The sequence below is a fragment of the Brassica oleracea genome, chromosome C4 (assembly GCF_000695525.1).
Source record: "Brassica oleracea var. oleracea cultivar TO1000 chromosome C4, BOL, whole genome shotgun sequence".
Taxonomy (NCBI): domain Eukaryota; kingdom Viridiplantae; phylum Streptophyta; class Magnoliopsida; order Brassicales; family Brassicaceae; genus Brassica; species Brassica oleracea.
In genome coordinates this window covers 2040652-2059048 of record NC_027751.1, presented here as the reverse complement: position 1 = coordinate 2059048, position 18397 = coordinate 2040652, and the positions used below count along the sequence as shown (strand labels likewise).

Here is an 18397-nt window from a genome sequence, read left to right as displayed (position 1 = left end):
AAAATAGCGATTTTATAGTGGTTAGTCCACAAATTTAAGGAGTATTAGGAAGTTTTACTAAATAAATGGACAAAAAATTAAAACGATTATCATGTACCTTGAAATAGAGTTTAACATACATTAATTCAAATTTAGAATGTTTTAGAAATTTTAAAACAACAATAAATATCATAGGCTTCAGTATATAGAACAATTACCAGAAAACTCAATATTTTCGTGGGAGTTAACAAATATATTTTGAGAAAAATTCAAAAATAATAAAATACTGTTTTAATGCATTGTTTCATCCTTCACTAACATATGATGAATGTCAAAGAGTTTTGGAACTTTTGTTGTCTTCGTTTCTTTATAAAATAGCAATTTTATAGTGGTTAGTCCACCAATTTAGGGAGTATTATGAAGTTTTACTAAATTAATTGACAAAAAATTGAAACGATGCTCATGTTCAATGAAAGAGAGTTTAATATACATTAATACAAATGTAGAATGTGTTTAAAAATTTTAAAACAGCAGTAAAGATCATAAGCTTCAGTATATAGAACATTTACCGAAAAACTAAATATTTTCGTAGGGGTTGTTACACATAGATATTGAGAAAAATTCAAAAATATGAAATTTTTTAATGCATATTTGCATCATTCACTAACATATGATGAATGTCAAAGAGGTTTGGAACTTTTGTTTTCTCGATTTCTCTAGAAAATAGCGATTTTATAGTGGTTAGTCCACAAATTTAAGGAGTATTAGGAAGTTTTACTAAATAAATGGACAAAAAATTAAAACGATTATCATGTACCTTGAAATAGAGTTTAACATACATTAATTCAAATTTAGAATGTTTTAGAAATTTGAAAACAACTCTAAAGATCATAGGCTTCAGTATATAGAACATTTACCGGAAAACTCAATATTTTCGTAGGAGTTAACACATATATTTTGAGAAAAATTCAAAAATATGAAAATACTGCTTTAATGCATTGTTTCATCCTTCACTAACATATGATGAATGTCAAAGAGTTTTGGAACTTTTGTTGTCTTCGTTTCTTTATAAAATAGCAATTTTATAGTGGTTAGTCCACCAATTTAGGGAGTATTATGAAATTTTACTAAATAAAAAGGCAAAAAATTAAAAAGATGCTCACGTACAATGAAATAGAGTTTATTATATATTAATACAAATGTATAATGTTTTTATAAATTTTAAAACAACACATATATTTTGAGAAAAATTCAAAAATATTAAAATACTGTTTTAATGCATTGTTTCATCCTTCACTAACATATGATGAATGACAAAGAGTTTTGGAACTTTTGTTGTCTTCGTTTCTCTATAAAATACAATTTTATAGTGGTTATTCCACCAATTTAGGGAGTATTACGAAGTTTTACTAAATTAATTAACAAAAAATTAGAACGATGTTCATGTACAATGAAACAGAGTTTAATATACATTAATACAAATGTAGAATGTTTTTGATATTTTAAAACAACACTAAAGATCATAGGCTTCAGTATATAAAACATTTACCGAAAAACTCAATATTTTCGTAGGGATTAACACCTAGATGTAGAGAAAAATTCAAAAATATGAAAATACTGTTTTAATGCATAGTTGCATCCTTCACCAACATATGATAAACGTCAAAGAGGTTTGAAACTTTTCTCCTCTCCGTTTCTCTTGAAAATAGCAATTTTATAGTGGTTAGTCCACCAATTATGGGAGTATTATGAAGTCTTACTAAATTAAATGACAAAAAAATAAAACGATGCTCATGTACCATGAAAGAGAGTTTAATATACATTAATAAAAATATAGAATGTTTTTAGAAATTTTAAAACAACACTTAATATCATAGGCTTCAGTATATAGAGCATTTAACTAAAAATTCAATATTTTCGTAGGGGTTGTTACGCATAGATTTTGAGAAAAACTCAAAAATATGAAAATACTGTTTTAACGCATAATTGTATCTTTCACTAACATATGATGAATGTCAAAGAGGTTTGAAACTTTTGTTGTCTCTGTTTCTCTAGAAAATAGCGATTTTATAGTGGTTAGTCCACAAATTTAGGGAATATTTTGAAGTTTTCCTAAATTAATTGACAAAAAATTAAAACTATGCCCATGTTCAATGAAATAGAGTTTAATATACATTAATACAAATGTAGAATGTGTTTAGAAATTTTAAAACAACACTAAAGATCATTGGCTTTAGTATATAGAACATTTACCGAAAAACTCAATATTTTCGTAGGGGTTGTTACACGTAGATATTGAGAAAAATTCAAAAATATGAAAATTTTTAATGCATATTTGCATCATTCACTAACATATGATGAATGTCAAAGAGGTTTGGAACTTTTGTTGTCTCAATTTCTCTAAAAAATAGCGATTTTATAGTGGTTAGTCCACAAATTTAGGGAGTATTATGAAGTTTTACTAAATAAATTGACAAAAAATTAAAATGATTATCATGTACCCTGAAATAGAGTTTAATATACATTAATTCAAATTTAGAATGTTTTAGAAATTTGAAAACTACACTAAAGATTATAGGCTTCAGTATACAGAACATTTACCGGAAAACTCAATATTTTCGTAGGGGTTAACACATATATTTTGAGAAAAATTTAAAAAAATTTAAAAAAATGAAAATACTGTTTTAATGCATAGTTACATCTTTCATTAACATATGATGAATGTCTCTTCGTTTCTCTATAAAATAGCGATTTTATAGTGGTTAATCCACCAGTTTAGGGAGCTTACTAAATTAAATGACAAAAAAATAAAACGATGCTCATGTACCATGAAAGAGAGTTTAATATACATTAATAAAAATGTAGAATGTTTTTAGAAATTTTAAAACAACACTAAATATCATAGGCTTCAGTATATAGAACAATTACCGGAAAACTCAATATTTTCGTAGGAGTTAACACATATATTTTGAGAAAAATTCAAATATATTAAAATTCTGTTTTAATGCATTGTTTCATCCTTCACTAACATATGATGAATGTCAAAGAGGTTTGAAACTTTTGTTGTCTCTGTTTCTCTAGAAAATAACGATTTTATAGCGGTTATAGTCCACCAATTTAGGGAGTATTATGAAGTTTTACTAAATTAATTGAAAAAAATTAGAACGATGTTCATGTACCATGAAAGAGAGTTTAATATACAATAATACAAATGTAGAATGTGTTTATAAATTTTAAAACAACACTAAAGATCATAGGCTTCAGTATATAAAACATTTACCGAAAAACTCAATATTTTCGTATGGGTTAACACCTAGATGTAGAGAAAAATCCAAAAATATGAAAATACTGTTTTAATGCATAGTTGCATCCTTCACCAACATATGATAAACGTCAAAGAGGTTTGAAACTTTTCTCCTCTCCGTTTTCTTGAAAATAGCGATTTTATAGTGGTTAGTTCACCAATTATGAGAGTATTATGAAGTCTTACTAAATTAAATGACAAAAAAATAAAACGATGCTCATGTACCATGAAAGAGAGTTTAATATACATTAATACAAATGTATAATGTGTTTAGAAATTTTAAAACAACACTAAATATCATAGGCTTCAGTATATAGAGCATTTAACTGAAAATTCAATATTTTCGTAGGGGTTGTTACGCATAGATTTTGAGAAAAACTCAAAAATATGAAAATACTGTTGTAACGCATAATTGTATCCTTCACTAACATATTATGAATGTCAAAGAGGTTTGGAACTTTTGTTGTCTATGGTTCTCTAGAAAATAGCGATTTTATAGTGGTTAGTCCACAAATTTAGGGAGTATTATGAAGTTTTCCTAAATTAATTGACAAAAAATTTAAATTATTCCCATGTTCAAATATTTTCGTAGGGGTTAACACATATATTTTGAGAAAAATACAAAAATAAGAAAATACTGTTTTAATGCATAGTTGCATCTTTCACTAACATATGTTGAAAGTCAAAGAGGTTTAGAACTTTTGTTGTCTTCGTTTCTCTATAAAATAGCGATTTTATAGTGGTTAGTCCACCAATTTAGGGAATATTATGAAATTTTACTAAATACAATGACAAAAAATTAAAACGATGCCCATGTACAATAAAAGAGAGTTTATTATACATTAATACAAATGTATAATGTGTTTAGAAATTTTAAAACAACACTAAAGATCATAGGCTTTAGTATATAAAACATTTACCGAGAAACTCAATATTTTCGTAGGGGGTTAACACATATATTTTGAGAAAAATTTAAAAATATTAAAATACTATTTTAATGCATAGTTGCATCATTCACTAACATATGATGAATGTCAAAGAGGTTTGGAACTTTTATTGTCACCGTTTCTCTAGAAAATAACGATTTTGTAGTGGTTAATCCACCAATTTAGGGAGTATTATAAAGTTTTAATAAATTAATTGAAAAAAAATTAAAACAATGCACTTGTACAATGAAAGAGAGTTTAATATACATTAATACAAATGTAGAATGTTTTTGATATTTTAAAACAACACTAAAGATTATAGGCTTCATTGTGTAGAATATTTACCGAAAAATTCAATGTTTTCGTAGGGGTTAACAAATAGATTTTGAAAAAAAAATCAAAAATATGAAAATACTATTTTAATGCATAGTTGCATCCTTCACCAACATATGATAAACGTCAAAGAGGTTTGGAATTTTTCTCCTCTCCGTTTCTCTTGAAAATAGCGATGTTATAGTAGTTAGTCCACCAATTATGGGAGTATTATGAATTTTACTAAATTAAATGACAAAAAAATAAAACGATGCTCATGTACCATGAAAGAGAGTTTAATATACATTAATAAAAATGTAGAATGTTTTTAGAAATTTTAAAACAACACTAAATATCATAGGCTTCAGTATATAGAGCATTTAACATATAGATTTTGAAAAAAATTTAAAAATATGAAAATACTGTTTTAATGCATAGTTGCATCATTCACTAACATATGATAAAGGTCAAAGAGGTTTATAACTTTTGTTGTCTCCGTTTCTCCAGAAAATAGCGATTTTATAGTTTACTCCACCAATTTAGAGAGTATTATGAAGTTTTACTAAATTAATTGACAAAAATTTGAAACGATGCCCATGTTCAATGAAAGAGAGTTTAATATACATTAATACAAATGCATAATGTGTTTAGAAATTTTAAAACAGCACTAAATATCATAGGCTTCGGTATATAGAACATTTACCGAAAAACTAAATATTTTCGTAGGGGTTGTTACGCATAGATTTTGAGAAAAATCAAAAATATGAAAAATTTTAATGCATATTTGCATCCTTCACTAACATATGATGAATGTCAAAGAGGTTTGGAACTTTTGTTGTCTCAATTTTTCTAGAAAATAGCGATTTTATATTGGTTAGTCCACTAATTTAAGGAGTATTATGAAGTTTTACTAAATTAATTGACAAAAAATTATAACGATTTTCATGTACCCTGAAATAGAGTTTAAAATACATTAATTCAAATTTAGAATGTTTTAGAAATTTGAAAACAACACCAAAGATCATAGGCTTCAGTATATAGAACATTTACCGGAAAACTCTATATTTTCGTAGGAGTTAACACATATATTTTGAGAAAATTTTAAAAATATGAAAATATTGTTTTAATGCATAGTTGCAACTTTCACTGACATATGTTGAATGTCAAAGAGGTTTGGAACTTTTGTTGTCTTCGTTTCTCTATAAAATAGCGATTTTATAGTGGTTAGTCCACCAATTTTTGGAGTATTATGAAATTTTACTAAATAAAATGACAAAAAATTAAAACGATGCCCATGTACAGTTAAAGAGAGTTTATTATACAGTAATACAAATTTATAGTGTGTTTAAAACAACACTAAAGATCATAGACTTTATTATATAACACATTTACCGAGAAACTCAATATTTTCGTAGGGGTTAACACATATATTTTGAGAAAAATTCAAAAATATGAAAATACTGTTTTAAGGCATAGTTGCATCCTTCACTAACATATGATGAATATCAAAGAGTTTTGGAACTTTTGTTGTCTTCGTTTCTCAATAGCAATTTTATAGTGGTTAGTCCACCAATTTAGGGAGTATTATGAAGTTTTACTAAATTAATTGACAAAAAATTAGAACGATGTTCATGTACTATGAAAGAGAGTTTAATATACAATAATACAAATGTAGAATGTGTTTATAAATTTTAAAACAACACTAAAGATCATAGGCTTCAGTATATAAAACATTTACCGAAAAACTCAATATTTTCGTAGGGGTTAGAGAAAAATTCAAAATATGAAAATATTGTTATAATGCATTGTTGCATCCTTCACTAACATATGAAGAATGTCAAAGAGGTTTGGAATTTTTGTTGTCTCCCTTTCTCTAGAAAATAGCGATTTTATAAAATATGAAAATATTATTTTAATGCATAGTTGCATCCTTCACTAACATATGATGAATGTCAAAGAGGTTTGAAACTTTTGTGGTCTCCCTTTCTCTAGAAAATAGCGATTTTATAGAGGTTAGTCCACCAATTTAGGGAATATTATGAAGTTTTACTAAATTAATTGACAAAAAATTGAAACGATGCATATATACAATGAAAGAGAGTTTAATGTATACTTGCATCTTTCACTAACATATGATGAATGTCAAAGAGGTTTGAAACTTTTCTTGTCTTGGTTTCTCTAGAAAATAGCTATTTTATAGTGGTTAGTCCACCAATTTAGAGAGTATTATGAAGTTTTACTAAATTAATTGACAAAAAATTGAAACGATGCATATATACAATGAAAGAGAGTTTAATGTATACTTGCATCTTTCACTAACATATGATGAATGTCAAAGAGGTTTGAAACTTTTCTTGTCTTGGAAAATAACGATTTTATAGTGGTTAGTCCAACAATTTATAGAGTATTATGAAATTTTACTAAATTAATTGACAAGAAATTAAAACGATGTTCATGTACCGTAAAAGAGATTTAATATACATTAATACAAATGTAGAATGTGTTTAGAAATTTTAAAATAACACTAAAGATCATAGGCTTCAGTATATTGAACATTTACCGAAAAACTCAATATTTTCGTAGGAGTTTAACACATAGATTTTGAGAAAAATTCAAAAATATGAATACTGTTTTAATGCATAGGTGCATCCTTCACTAACATATGATGAATGTCAAAGAGGTTTGAAACTTTTGTTGTCTCTGTTTCTCTTGAAATTAGCGATTTTATAGTAGTTAGTCCATCAATTTATGAAGTATTACGAAGTTTTACTAAATTAATTGACAAAAAGCTATTATGAGCTTTTTGCTTACAAGCTAGAGTATGATGTTGATGCATAATTGGGAGTATGATTCATAGCAAACCATCTTATTAGGAATATGTATTTTGGTACCTCTTTGTAATACTCTCTATGATCTTTAGTGTTGTTTTAAAATTTCTAAACACATTCTACATTTGTATTAATGTATATTAAATCTCTTTTACGGTACATGAACATCGTTTTAATTTCTTGTCAATTAATTTAGTAAAATTTCATAATACTCTATAAATTGTTGGACTAACCACTATAAAATCGTTATTTTCTAGAGAAACGTAGACAACAAAAGTTCTAAACCTCTTTGACATTCATCATATGTTAGTGAAAGATGCAATTACGCATTAAAACAGTATTTCATATTTTTGAATTTTCTCAAAATCTATGCGTTAACCCCTACGAAAATATAAAATTTTTCGGTAAATGCTCTATATACTGAAGCCTATGATCTTTAGTATTGTTTTAAAATTTCTAAACACATTCTACATTTTTATTAATATATATTAAACTCTTTTTCAAGGGACATGAGCATCGTTTTAATTTTTTGTCAGCAAAAAGCTCTGTTCTCTAGAGAATATAGCTACTTCGTAGTACATTAACTAATCACCTCCTTACACGTTTCTTCAAGCGTGTACAGCTTCTCTGATCAACTGACTGATACTTGACGTAAGATAAAGTACATATGGGGCCATGTTTTGCTCAAGATAAAAAAAACAATATAATATGATTAAAATACAAGTATGAGCAGACAATAGTACCACAATTACAAACGTTTATACAGTACGTGTGTGTTTATGATTCATTACTGATGATGCAACCAGAACCACACATGACATGTTGATCAAGTACCCATTATATATATATATATATATATATATACAAATTAAGAAAATATTAGCATGTGCACTCTCTTGCAGAAAGGGTTTAAGAAGTTTAATCAAAACAGAGAATCTCTAAGAACTTGGCAACTTGGGAAGATTAAAAGAATTAAACAAAAGTAGATGTTTAAAATTATTCATTTTTTTATCAAAAAAAAAAAAGGTTATTCATTTTAAACGGACTCAACTTAGTTGTTGGTTCTTGTAAGAACACAGAAGGAACATAAGAACAATGGCTAGTAACATCTAACTATATCATATTCAAAGAGCTTCCACAACGTTTGATGGCGGTGTCTCCAACCTCGTTAGAACTTCAGGCACTCCTGAAGTATCTCTTACTATCTACACACAAAAAAAAAGCACATAAAAACTTGGTTAGTGTAACGAAGTAGCTAGTTTAATACGATCATGAGCTTTAAACAAAAATGTAGAATGGACTTACAAGAACCTCCTCATCCAAATAAGATATCATGAAGAATCTTTCAAAGGATCCACCTGAAACAGATAAACACGCTAGATGCTTCACATCACAAGTCAAGAGAAAAAACCGGTTCACGTATATATATAAAGAACAAGTGGCTTTCTTTCTTACTCAGGGGAATCCTTAGACCACTGGATAAAGCATCCTTGATAAGATCAGGAAGCTGCTGCAACGTTGTGGTGGCTTGACCCAATACGCCTTTAAGCTGTTCAGGAACTGCTTCTTCAATGACCGTTGGGGACTCAACCATACCTTCCACATATTCTTCTCTCAGTCTCAGAGGTCCCTCCACAGTCAACTTCGATGACAGAATGATCTTGCTTTCTATCTGAAAATTTTTATAGCTACTGTGAGCAGAGCCGGATCTGGACACAGCCGCGTGAAACATTGGCCTTAGACTCCCAATTTTTTTATTAAAATTTATAAAGAAATGTTTATAGTCCCCAAAATCTCAGATCCAGGTCGATGACCGTGAGAAACTTGATTTACTTAAACAAATGTTAAAAGCATTTGAGTATGGTTACCGAGTTTAGTAGTTTGATATTTGCAGTGGCCTTTGCGTTAGCATCTTTAATCACTATCTTCATCCTTGAGAGGTTAGCCAACGTTGAAGGAAACCTCCTGAAACAACAACACAAACATATATCAAAGAAAAGTTTGAAGGAACATGGTGAATGGTGAGCTTAAGGTAAGTAAGTACTGAACTCGAATATAACCCGAGCAGCTAGTAAGCCAGGGCTTCCAGAGCCAAACCACTCGAAGTTCCATTTACCTTCGAAGCAAGGAGACCTGTAGAAAAAGAACAACCATTTCCCTAACATTGAAGCAAAGTTGGTAACAAGACAAAAAGTTAAAAAGTGGTAACACATACGTAGTTGGTCTAGGAGAAGGGTTAAGCCGCTCTAAACTCGTTATCCTCTCGTTGACATCGATCCTTTGCATGCTCGTTGTTTTCCCTGTAACCAAAGCCTCAAAGCCTCCAGCATCTTTTAACTGTATATATATTACATGGATCTTAGTCAAAACACACACACAAAGCTGTTCCTGTAATAAAAATAAAACTCAACTATGCTAAAACTTGATTCTGGAGATGTGTGATGTAATATTAAAGATCTAAACAATAATATATATTAAAGGGTGTGAGAAGTTTTGTTACGGCTAGAAGCAGAGATTCCTTAGCAGAGAGCCTCTCCATATCTCTGGCGTAAACTGAAGGAGACCCTTGAACTGTTTCCTCCACCACCATTGCTCTTAACAACGCCCTTCTCCGACACGAATCCCTTCTCCAGCCTTTCACCATAGGGACAACGACTTGACTCATCTTCGACGGTGGCGGCATTGAGTTTGAGAAGCTCAATCGAACCGCAGACGAACCGGGAATCGAACTCTGTACCAACGCCATTGAAGAGGAAGACATGAAGCTCAATAAAAACAAAGGAAAGATTGAGATTTTTATGCAGAGCTAACCTCAGGATATGAGAAGTACTGTAGTAGGTAAGGAGTTGCGTTTAAACCGTTAGCCTGATTTTCCGGTTTAACCGAGAATCGGTTCCCGGTTTAAATGCATTCCTCTGTTCTGAGTTTTTTTTTTTTGTGTGTGTTTTATATTCAATTGAAGCAGGATGAGAGGTTCGAGATGCATAAGGAGATGTACATAAGGGCAGCAATACAGTCAGATATACTTTGCTCCTGTGTTTAAAAAGGCGAGCGCCTTGTTGAAAACAATACAATGCAGAGGTCAGTTACTCCGCTTGTTTAAACCTCATAACTTTATCCACCTTGATGATACTCTGATCCTTGAAGACGAGAGTGAGAGAGTTCAGCTTGGTGTCTAATGTGTAGTTACTAGTTAGATATTGGTTTGAGCAGGAGCTAGGCCTTGCAGCATAGATAGTTCATGTGGGAGAGTTCAGCTTGGTGTCTAATGCGTAGGTAGTTAGATCAGTTATCTGACTCTGTTGTGATCTTTATTGGTTGATTTTTCTTCAGAACATGGCCTTGAAAAATCAGTCAATTTCAACACTGTATGAGAGCCCATCAAAGAGCTTGATGTCATGTTGAACCAGGTCAGTTAAATTTTTTTTGTCAAATTCTATTGAGATGAAGAAGATTCAAACTTCTTGTTTCTGTTTGTGGGACTGTGTTTAGATGGCTGCAGGAGTTTCAGTAGATATCATGCCAGGGATGAATGATCCAGCTAACTTCGCATTGCCTCAGCAGGTTCGTAATTAGCATAACTAAAACACTCAAGTTACTACACAAACCAGTGGAGAATCACCAGGAAGTTGAATAAAGTGTCTTTCTTTATTTTGTTTCAGCCTCTAAACAGATGTCTTTTCCCTGGATCAGCACCTTACAACATGTTTCAGATCATGTACAAATCCTCGCTCCTTTGATGTTGATAATATCAGGTATGGTTTTTACTATACAAAAAGAACACAAATCTCTTAACTTCAGTTCGTTGTCTGAGCTAAAACCCTCTTTTTATTGCAGATTTCTTGGGACTTCTGGTCAGAACATTGACAAGTACTCAGAGGCTGAAAGCAAACTTGATTTTGTGGAAAGGACGCTGAGGTGGAGACATCTTGCTCCTACTGCACCTAATACACTCGGTTAGATGAACCTAAAGGAATCTGGAATGTCATACTCGTAGCTTTAGCATTCGGTTATAAGTTAAATCTCACAACACTGAAGTTGTTGCTACTTGTCTACAATCTTAATCTCCAAGTTCTAACCAGATGTAGTAACGAGAGACTAAACACCCTTTTTCAAGTATTTGGATGTTATTATTTGTGCTGAACTTAACGAACGAAAGTGGCTTTTTTGCATTTTCTTATAAAGAAAACTCTTTTTAACTTTTAACTAGAATTTAGGACACGAGTTCTTATGTTTGGCATGAAAAGGACAAAAGGCCCCGACCAGATGTTGTCGTCGACGAAAGACTGTAAATAAAAAATATAATAATATTTAAAAAAATAATAATAATAAATACACAGAATTTCATGCAAATGGCTCCTCCTCCTCTCTCTCTTCTTCATCTTTATTCTCTCAACGGCTATATTCACACTTATTTATTACAAAACCGTTTCACTATTACACTAAAAAGCTTATTACATTTATATTCTCCATTATTCCCCAACGGTCCGTTTCTTCAAAGCACTTTGCTTTATAACCACAACTATACTCATCTTCTTCCCTTTAACCCTCCTCTCTCTCTTTTTCTCTTCTTCTCTCTCTCTCGATGGAGCTTGTTGTTGTTGTCGCTGAAGCTACACAAATCCAGCACGTGAACAGGAAGTCCTCCGACGAGTTGCTCCGGAAGTTCGCCGATCCTGACGACTTAGACGAGCCAACAAAGTCAACGAAGCGCCCGAGGAAATCAGCTACTAGGAACTCTCGAGAGAACGGTGTTGACGTGGAAAGCAACACTAATGCTACAGGTTTGGTGGAGAGGAAACGGCTCTTGCTTGCTCCGGCAGCTAGTAAACGGCGGTCTATGTTTCTCCGCCAGATTGCTTCTGGAAAGTCACATCTCAAGAACAAGTCTCTCGTCAGAACTATCGGCAAGGTAGAGTCAAATCTCTACACTAACATTAAAGCTCAAGTTTCTTGTTTCTTTTCTTCAAAATTTTAAAACGTTTTTTAATGCTCGTTTTGCCTTCAGACATGGCGTAAAACAATGGAAGGAGCTTCAAGAGTTTTCATCGAGAAGCATTATAACAGACACAGACGTCTAATCAACGATGTTCTTTGAAGCAGCTTCTGCAACTCTTTGTTTTGTTTTTTTCTTTAATGTGTTTGTAACTTTATAAACGTGAATCTCTAACGTTTTATTTTACATTATTCGTTTGTACTTTTTTTTATTTGGTCAATTTTTATTCGTTTGTACTTTTAAATTTCAATAATATCAATACTTTGATAGAGATGAATTACTTGAAAACAAGTTGAAGTTTTTCATACATCTAATTATCCAAATTTAATGACACTTAACATTTTTTTTTATATAATATTTATGAGAGAGATGAATTACTTGAAAATAAATTAGCTAACAATGGTTTTATTTAATAGACCATATGTATGCTATAACAACCTTTTATCAGAAGCATTTCCTGTGAACAATCGCTGATATATTTTCTTCATCCTATCAGCAATCCCTGGGAACATCGTTGTACCACCGCTCAAAACAATATGCTTGCATACAGATCCTTCCTTATGTGTCTGACGTCATGTATAATGTGACATTATTTCTTAACTTATGATTTAGATCTTGTTACATTTACTAGTTTATAATTTTTTTTGTAACTGAAACCATTATGCTACGCAGATTTTTTGCTAGTTTATAATTTTACACATATAATAGGAGAACACTGGATTTCATGATTAATGAATAAGGGAATGATAACTCACATCTAATCATCTTATTTATCACTAAAGTTATTTAAAATCTTAACTTAAACTAACAATAACTATCATGATTTGTACCAAACCAATATATAAGTATATATCTTCGATAATTAACACTAGAGTTATGTAAATTGCATACCAAGATCGAACAGTTTTAAGAGCAGTTTTAATTCTAAAAGGTCTAGAATAGTAAATCAGAATGACACATTATCATTCAGTGGTAAGAAAATGTAAAAAAGTAAAATAAATCAGTGGTCGGAAAAAACACAAAAGACACAAAACCAATCGTCTATTGAATAGACTCTATTCTAATTTCCAAGTGGTTTCACTCAATTAACGGGTGCAGTAACTTTTATTCGTGAGGCTTAACAGTAAAAAATGAAAATAAAACTTTTTTCCTCCGCTTAATGTTTTTTTTTTTTAATTTTTACCGGTGGTAAATAGTAAATACCAGCCACGAGAATATGCCCTATTGAGCGAGTCCGACCAACCGAGTCACGCCCGAGTCACATCATCGGCTTTTGGTTATCTTCTTCCTCGCCGAAAAGACGCAATCTTTTTTTTTTTTTTTTTGTCTCCAACAGAATCTAACAGAGATGAACGCCGCCATTAGAGCTGCGATTCAAAGACCACAGAGCTTAGCTTCCCACCTAAAAACCGCGCTTTTTCATTCCACCCCCGTCTTGGAACGCAAACGCCGCACTTCCTGGGAATCGGTCAGTCTCTCTCTCTCTCTCTCTCTCTCTCTCTCTCTCTCTTCCCGCAAAGTTTGATTCTTTTCGTTAACCCATCAGCTAAAGCTTCGAGCTTTGGCATTTCTTTGGATCAATTGAACATGTTCTTAGCTTTTGTTAGATGGGTTTTTCTCTAATTGTTCAGACACAATGTTGGGACTTTTAGACGTTTACTTGCCGACCATTTTAACTAGTCTTTGGGAGTTTGAACAGGTGGGAATGTGATTTTCGCTAACCCGTCAGCTAAAGTTTCGTGCTTTTGGCATTTCTCTGGATCGGTTGAACATGTACTTAGCTTCTCTTATTAGCTTGAGTTAGATAGATTGAGAATCTGGGGGTTTCTCTAATTGTTCAGACACAATGTTGGGACTTTAGAGAGTTTAACTTGTCTGAATTAACACCATTTTTACTAGTGTTTGGGAGTTTGAACATGTGGATTTATGATTTTCTGGTTTTTATTTAATCTGATGCAGAGATCATATGTTCACAAGAAGAGGAACAGAAGAATGAGGGAGAAGCAAGAGTTATTGCGTAATGTCAATGCTTTCGCAGCAAACATGTTTCCGGTATAGTCTCATCTTATCTGATCATGTAGAGAAGAAGATGACGTGGCCTTAGATCAAAATAATGGTTTCAAACATTTATCTTTATTTAATGTCTTGTTTAGTGGAAGGGTGTAGACTGGTAGTAGTGGATGTATTAGTTAGTTTGTTCTAGTTTTGTATTTAAGCATGAGTTGGGAAGAGAATGAATAAAGAGAAGAAAATCGAAGTAACTTGTGTTTTGTTTTATTAGTTTGTTTTTCACAAACTCTCTTGGCTTTGAGGAGGGGCCTTAATTGGCATCAAAGCAACTTGTGTTTAAAAGTATCAAAGGGGTGATTGGGTTCACTCCTAACAGTTTTAGTGTTTCTTATGGCTCTTTTAAGGTGCTTTTGTTTATGCCACTGTGGGATTTTTCATTGTAAACCTCCTCGAGCCTAACATTTTTGAGTCCAGAGTTGGCATGATGATGGGTATGATGATGATGATGAGCCCTCCTCGCGGAAGCAGAAGTCGTGGTACAAAAAAAAGTACGCCAAGGAAACCAAAGGCAAATGGAACGGCAAACACGGCTCCCAGAGTTGGGGTCCAAGTAAGTGAGAATGTCTTAGCCCTTCTCTTCTTCACTAGACTACAGTACTGTAGGCATGTAGCTTGTTCACTGCTTCTCTTCTTCACTAGATCTAGTTTCCATCTTTAAAGTTTAATTTGTTAGATATCGATTCTAATGGTGGAGAATGCCAAGTAAAGGCAGTCCAATGAATTGTCTATGTGTTGCTTGTTGGCTTCAACCTCGCTTTCTTTCAGTTACTCCTGACTCAGACTTGGTCTCTGCAAGGCCTTGAGCTTCTTGTATAGATATAGATATTCATTGCTCAATATAGACTCAAATCTTCGACTTGTGACATTGTACTGCATTAAGCTTTTGATACTTATTCGGTGCATACTCTTATGAAAAACACTTTGTTTCATTGTGTAGGGCACTTCGATTTTTGCGGAGTTGATGATGACGACTTTGACATTGACTATGTATTCCGAACTGCTTTTGGTGGACCTCGAGGTTTCTCCTTTTCATTCACTTTTGAAGAGGATGAACCTCCTCGATGGCATCATCGTGACCACTCCTCAAGGTTCTCTAATAAGAGTTCTTGGAAATCGAAACATCGAATATACGAAGATGAAGAAGAAGAAGATGGATACACTTCAGCAGAATCCAGCGACTCTGACTCTGAGCCAAACCAAGCTTCTCATAGACAAGCACTTGGTTTGAGTCCTTCAGGTCCATTAAACCTCAAAGACGTCAAAAACGCGTGAGTACTTTACTTCATCATATCCAACACACGAAAGCTAACCATACCATATACATTCATACTCTCATTTTTATTATATATTAGATTTCGAACTTGCGCATTAAAATGGCATCCAGATCGTCATCAAGGCTCTACCAAGGTATAACCAAACAAGATCATCCACATTTTTAAATCTCCATTCTCCTAATTTTTTGTTTCTTGAATCTGTGATTTGTATTGAAACAGGAGGCGGCTGAGGCAAAGTTCAAGCTCTGCAGTGTGGCTTATGAATCTTTATGCGAAAAGCTAGCTGTGAACTGAAGACGAAAGAGTTTAGATAGTGTGTTTGATTATATATTTTCATACCCATAATATATCCAAAGTGTTTTACTATTACAGGATCCAAGCAAATACCTTTGTTCCGTCTTTTTATTGTTGAACTTTCTGAATTTACTACTAATGATGAGTATTCATAGGCTTGGGATTTTGAACCGAACCAAAATTTTGGTAAATTTGGTTCGATTCAGTAGGTTTTCTAAAACAGTTCGGTTTTGATTCGGTTTGCTAAAAGAAATCTATCCAAGCTATTGCCAAAACCCAAATTGAATTAACTGCCTAACTAAATTTCAAATTGAATTAACCAAATTTAATTGAATCTATCCAAAATTTTAACAAATTAAACAAAAAAATAATCAAATCAAGAATATCGGTAGGATTTTCAAAAACCAAACTAATCGAATACCAAACCGAAATGAACCGAGTTTTTTTCGAATTACTTCGGCAAGACTTATGTTGAAACGAACTAAGAGAACCGAATAACACAAACTAGCCCTTGCCTCCATATGTCTTTGAACCGGTCATGTCTCATGTCATGTGTATCGATTGATATCTCTCACTCCTGCTTATTTGTCTTAACCGGTTAATTTGGTCGGAAAGTAAGTTAAATTAAACCGGTTTTCTGCACTTGTCTCAAGTCTTAACATTGTGAATTCAATCATTTGGATTCTCTCTGCTTTTTTTTCATTCAACAAATCACCAACGCCGGAATCTTAAAAAAAAAAAACTCCGGTGAAAACGCAGTCGTATAATGCTCAAAGCCGTACAGATCCTGTGTTGCTCTTCGGGGTTAACCAGATTGACGAAGACCCGCAACTCCTCCACCGTAAAGCTCTCAACTTTCTCCTCCTCCTCCTCCTCCTCTCCTCGGAAAACACTCTGTTTCAACCCGACCCGAATGTCTTCCTCCTCGCTTCCCGGGTCCGACCCAGTTCCAAAGTCTCCGACTTTCGTCTCTGTGAGTCTCTCTCTAAACCATCTCTCTGAAACATCTTTTTTCTTCTTTGTTCTCCTTCTTTTAGTTACTCTGTTTTTGTCTCTCTCAAGGGCGATGTTCGGAAGATAAAGTTCTGTCAATGGTGTGGAGGCCCCACCAAGCACGAGATACCCGACGGAGAAGAGAAGCTCCGAGCCATCTGCACACGCTGCGGCAAAATCACTTACCAGAATCCTAAGATGGTTGTAGGCTGTCTTGTTGAGCACGAAGGAAAGGTTTTGCTTTGCAAACGCAACATTCAACCTTCACACGGTCTGTGGACTCTTCCTGCTGGTTATCTTGAAGTTGGAGAGTCTGCTGCGGAAGGAGCGATGAGGGAGACTTGGGAAGAAGCTGGAGCTATTGTTGAAGTTGTTTCGCCTTTTGCGCAGCTTGATATTCCTCTTATTGGTCAAGTAAGTAACACTCCCTACTTGTCTTTTTCCTTACTAGTTCTGGAGTACTTATGTGGTTTTTGGAGTCAGACGTATGTTATATTCTTGGCGAAGCTGAAGAATCTTGATTTTGCGCCTGGTCCTGAGTCATTGGAGTGTCGTCTCTTCGCACTAGACGAGATACCCTTTGATTCATTGGCGTTTTCGTCTATTTATGTTACCTTAAATCTGGTAAGTATGTGGATACAAAACCGTTGCATTAGTCTCCAGTGTTTATGTTTGTTTTTTCTTTTTTCTTTTCCTTTTTGTAGTATTTGGAAGATCTTAGGAAGGGGAAAGTAAAGTTTCACTATGGTACTATAAATAAAAGGTGCGTGTGGGAGTGATTGTTTTGAGAGATACTATCAAAGGTTTCAGTTATGTTTTTGTGTGATTTGGTTGTTTTCTCAGGCCTGGAAGTAGTCCTTCAGATATTCGAGCGTTTAGTCTTGATTACCATTTGCAGCCGTGAATAGAGGTTTTTGCAATCCTTTCCTCTCTAAATATATGTATGTACTCGGTGTAATAAAACTTTGTACTTAATGTGAGAGCTTCTTGCAGGAAGGAGCAGCTTCTGGATTTTTGATTCATTCTTCCATGTCTGTGTCTTTTCACTTTCAGATGTTCAAATGTTATGGCTGAACAAAGTGTTTTCTATTTTTTTTGTTTCAGTTGTTACCCCAATTGTAAAAGGAAAACTTCAGATGTGAATGCAAAACATTTTGATCAATTTTTGTGTAACTAGTCATCATGTCGCTATTACTATAACGTGTTAGAAACCAAAAGATGGGAATGTTTGTTCAGAACACTAAGAACAAAGACAATTTCAAGTTGTGTGCAGTTGTAAATGCATCGAATCAAACAAACTGCCTTGCGAGAGCAGAACTCATATCTAGCTGAAGCTGAAGCTTCTGAAGTTCAATATGTTGTGTTGTCAAAAACGCTTTCATATCTAATTAATAATTTTAGTGATTTCAGCTAATTAGTCT

The 18397-nt window shown here is 32.8% G+C and overlaps 4 protein-coding genes across 4 annotated transcripts; 3 read left to right on the top strand and 1 right to left on the bottom strand.

Annotated features, from left to right (window-relative positions):
* Positions 1-8321: 8321 nt before the first annotated feature.
* On the bottom strand, positions 8322-10159 carry LOC106339654 (probable plastid-lipid-associated protein 13, chloroplastic). Its single transcript, XM_013778501.1, has 7 exons — positions 9850-10159; positions 9565-9686; positions 9399-9482; positions 9218-9314; positions 8805-9021; positions 8655-8707; positions 8322-8554 (listed from the first exon to the last, which is right to left on the bottom strand). The coding sequence occupies exons 1-7, from the start codon at positions 10108-10110 to the stop codon at positions 8474-8476; spliced, it is 915 nt and encodes a 304-aa protein (XP_013633955.1). The 5' UTR covers positions 10111-10159; the 3' UTR covers positions 8322-8473.
* Positions 10160-11819: 1660 nt separating this feature from the next.
* On the top strand, positions 11820-12584 carry LOC106340745. Its single transcript, XM_013779593.1, has 2 exons — positions 11820-12261; positions 12358-12584. Exons 1-2 carry the CDS (start codon positions 11935-11937, stop codon positions 12445-12447), a joined length of 417 nt encoding a protein of 138 aa, XP_013635047.1. The 5' UTR covers positions 11820-11934; the 3' UTR covers positions 12448-12584.
* Positions 12585-13572: 988 nt separating this feature from the next.
* Positions 13573-16161, top strand: LOC106340057. Its single transcript, XM_013778926.1, has 6 exons — positions 13573-13813; positions 14305-14397; positions 14830-14965; positions 15353-15683; positions 15768-15822; positions 15909-16161. Exons 1-6 carry the CDS (start codon positions 13694-13696, stop codon positions 15981-15983), a joined length of 810 nt encoding a protein of 269 aa, XP_013634380.1. The 5' UTR covers positions 13573-13693; the 3' UTR covers positions 15984-16161.
* A 503-nt stretch (positions 16162-16664) lies between these two features.
* On the top strand, positions 16665-18138 carry LOC106339762 (nudix hydrolase 23, chloroplastic). The gene is made up of 6 exons (XM_013778633.1): positions 16665-16956; positions 17046-17390; positions 17460-17600; positions 17681-17739; positions 17820-17886; positions 17970-18138. The coding sequence occupies exons 1-5, from the start codon at positions 16750-16752 to the stop codon at positions 17878-17880; spliced, it is 813 nt and encodes a 270-aa protein (XP_013634087.1). The 5' UTR covers positions 16665-16749; the 3' UTR covers positions 17881-17886; positions 17970-18138.
* The last annotated feature ends 259 nt before the right edge of the window (positions 18139-18397 follow it).

What these genes read in the sequence shown, in the direction of transcription:
- LOC106340057 (XM_013778926.1), top strand. Translation starts at nt 13,694, where the DNA reads ATGAACGCCGCCATTAGAGCTGCGATTCAAAGACCACAGAGCTTAGCT. An exon ending in TCGCAGCAAACATGTTTCCG is followed by an intron (nt 14,398 to 14,829) that starts GTATAGTCTCAT and finishes TTTTGAGTCCAG; the next exon opens with AGTTGGCATGATGATGGGTA. An exon ending in CTCCCAGAGTTGGGGTCCAA is followed by an intron (nt 14,966 to 15,352) that starts GTAAGTGAGAAT and finishes TTCATTGTGTAG; the next exon opens with GGCACTTCGATTTTTGCGGA.
- LOC106339762 (XM_013778633.1), top strand. Translation starts at nt 16,750, where the DNA reads ATGCTCAAAGCCGTACAGATCCTGTGTTGCTCTTCGGGGTTAACCAGA. An exon ending in AGTCTCCGACTTTCGTCTCT is followed by an intron (nt 16,957 to 17,045) that starts GTGAGTCTCTCT and finishes GTCTCTCTCAAG; the next exon opens with GGCGATGTTCGGAAGATAAA. An exon ending in TTTATGTTACCTTAAATCTG is followed by an intron (nt 17,601 to 17,680) that starts GTAAGTATGTGG and finishes TCCTTTTTGTAG; the next exon opens with TATTTGGAAGATCTTAGGAA.
- LOC106339654 (XM_013778501.1), bottom strand. Translation starts at nt 10,110, where the DNA reads ATGTCTTCCTCTTCAATGGCGTTGGTACAGAGTTCGATTCCCGGTTCG. An exon ending in CCTTCTCCTAGACCAACTAC is followed by an intron (nt 9,483 to 9,564) that starts GTATGTGTTACC and finishes CTTTTTCTACAG; the next exon opens with GTCTCCTTGCTTCGAAGGTA. An exon ending in ATTTGGATGAGGAGGTTCTT is followed by an intron (nt 8,555 to 8,654) that starts GTAAGTCCATTC and finishes TTTTGTGTGTAG; the next exon opens with ATAGTAAGAGATACTTCAGG.
- LOC106340745 (XM_013779593.1), top strand. Translation starts at nt 11,935, where the DNA reads ATGGAGCTTGTTGTTGTTGTCGCTGAAGCTACACAAATCCAGCACGTG. An exon ending in TCGTCAGAACTATCGGCAAG is followed by an intron (nt 12,262 to 12,357) that starts GTAGAGTCAAAT and finishes TTTTGCCTTCAG; the next exon opens with ACATGGCGTAAAACAATGGA.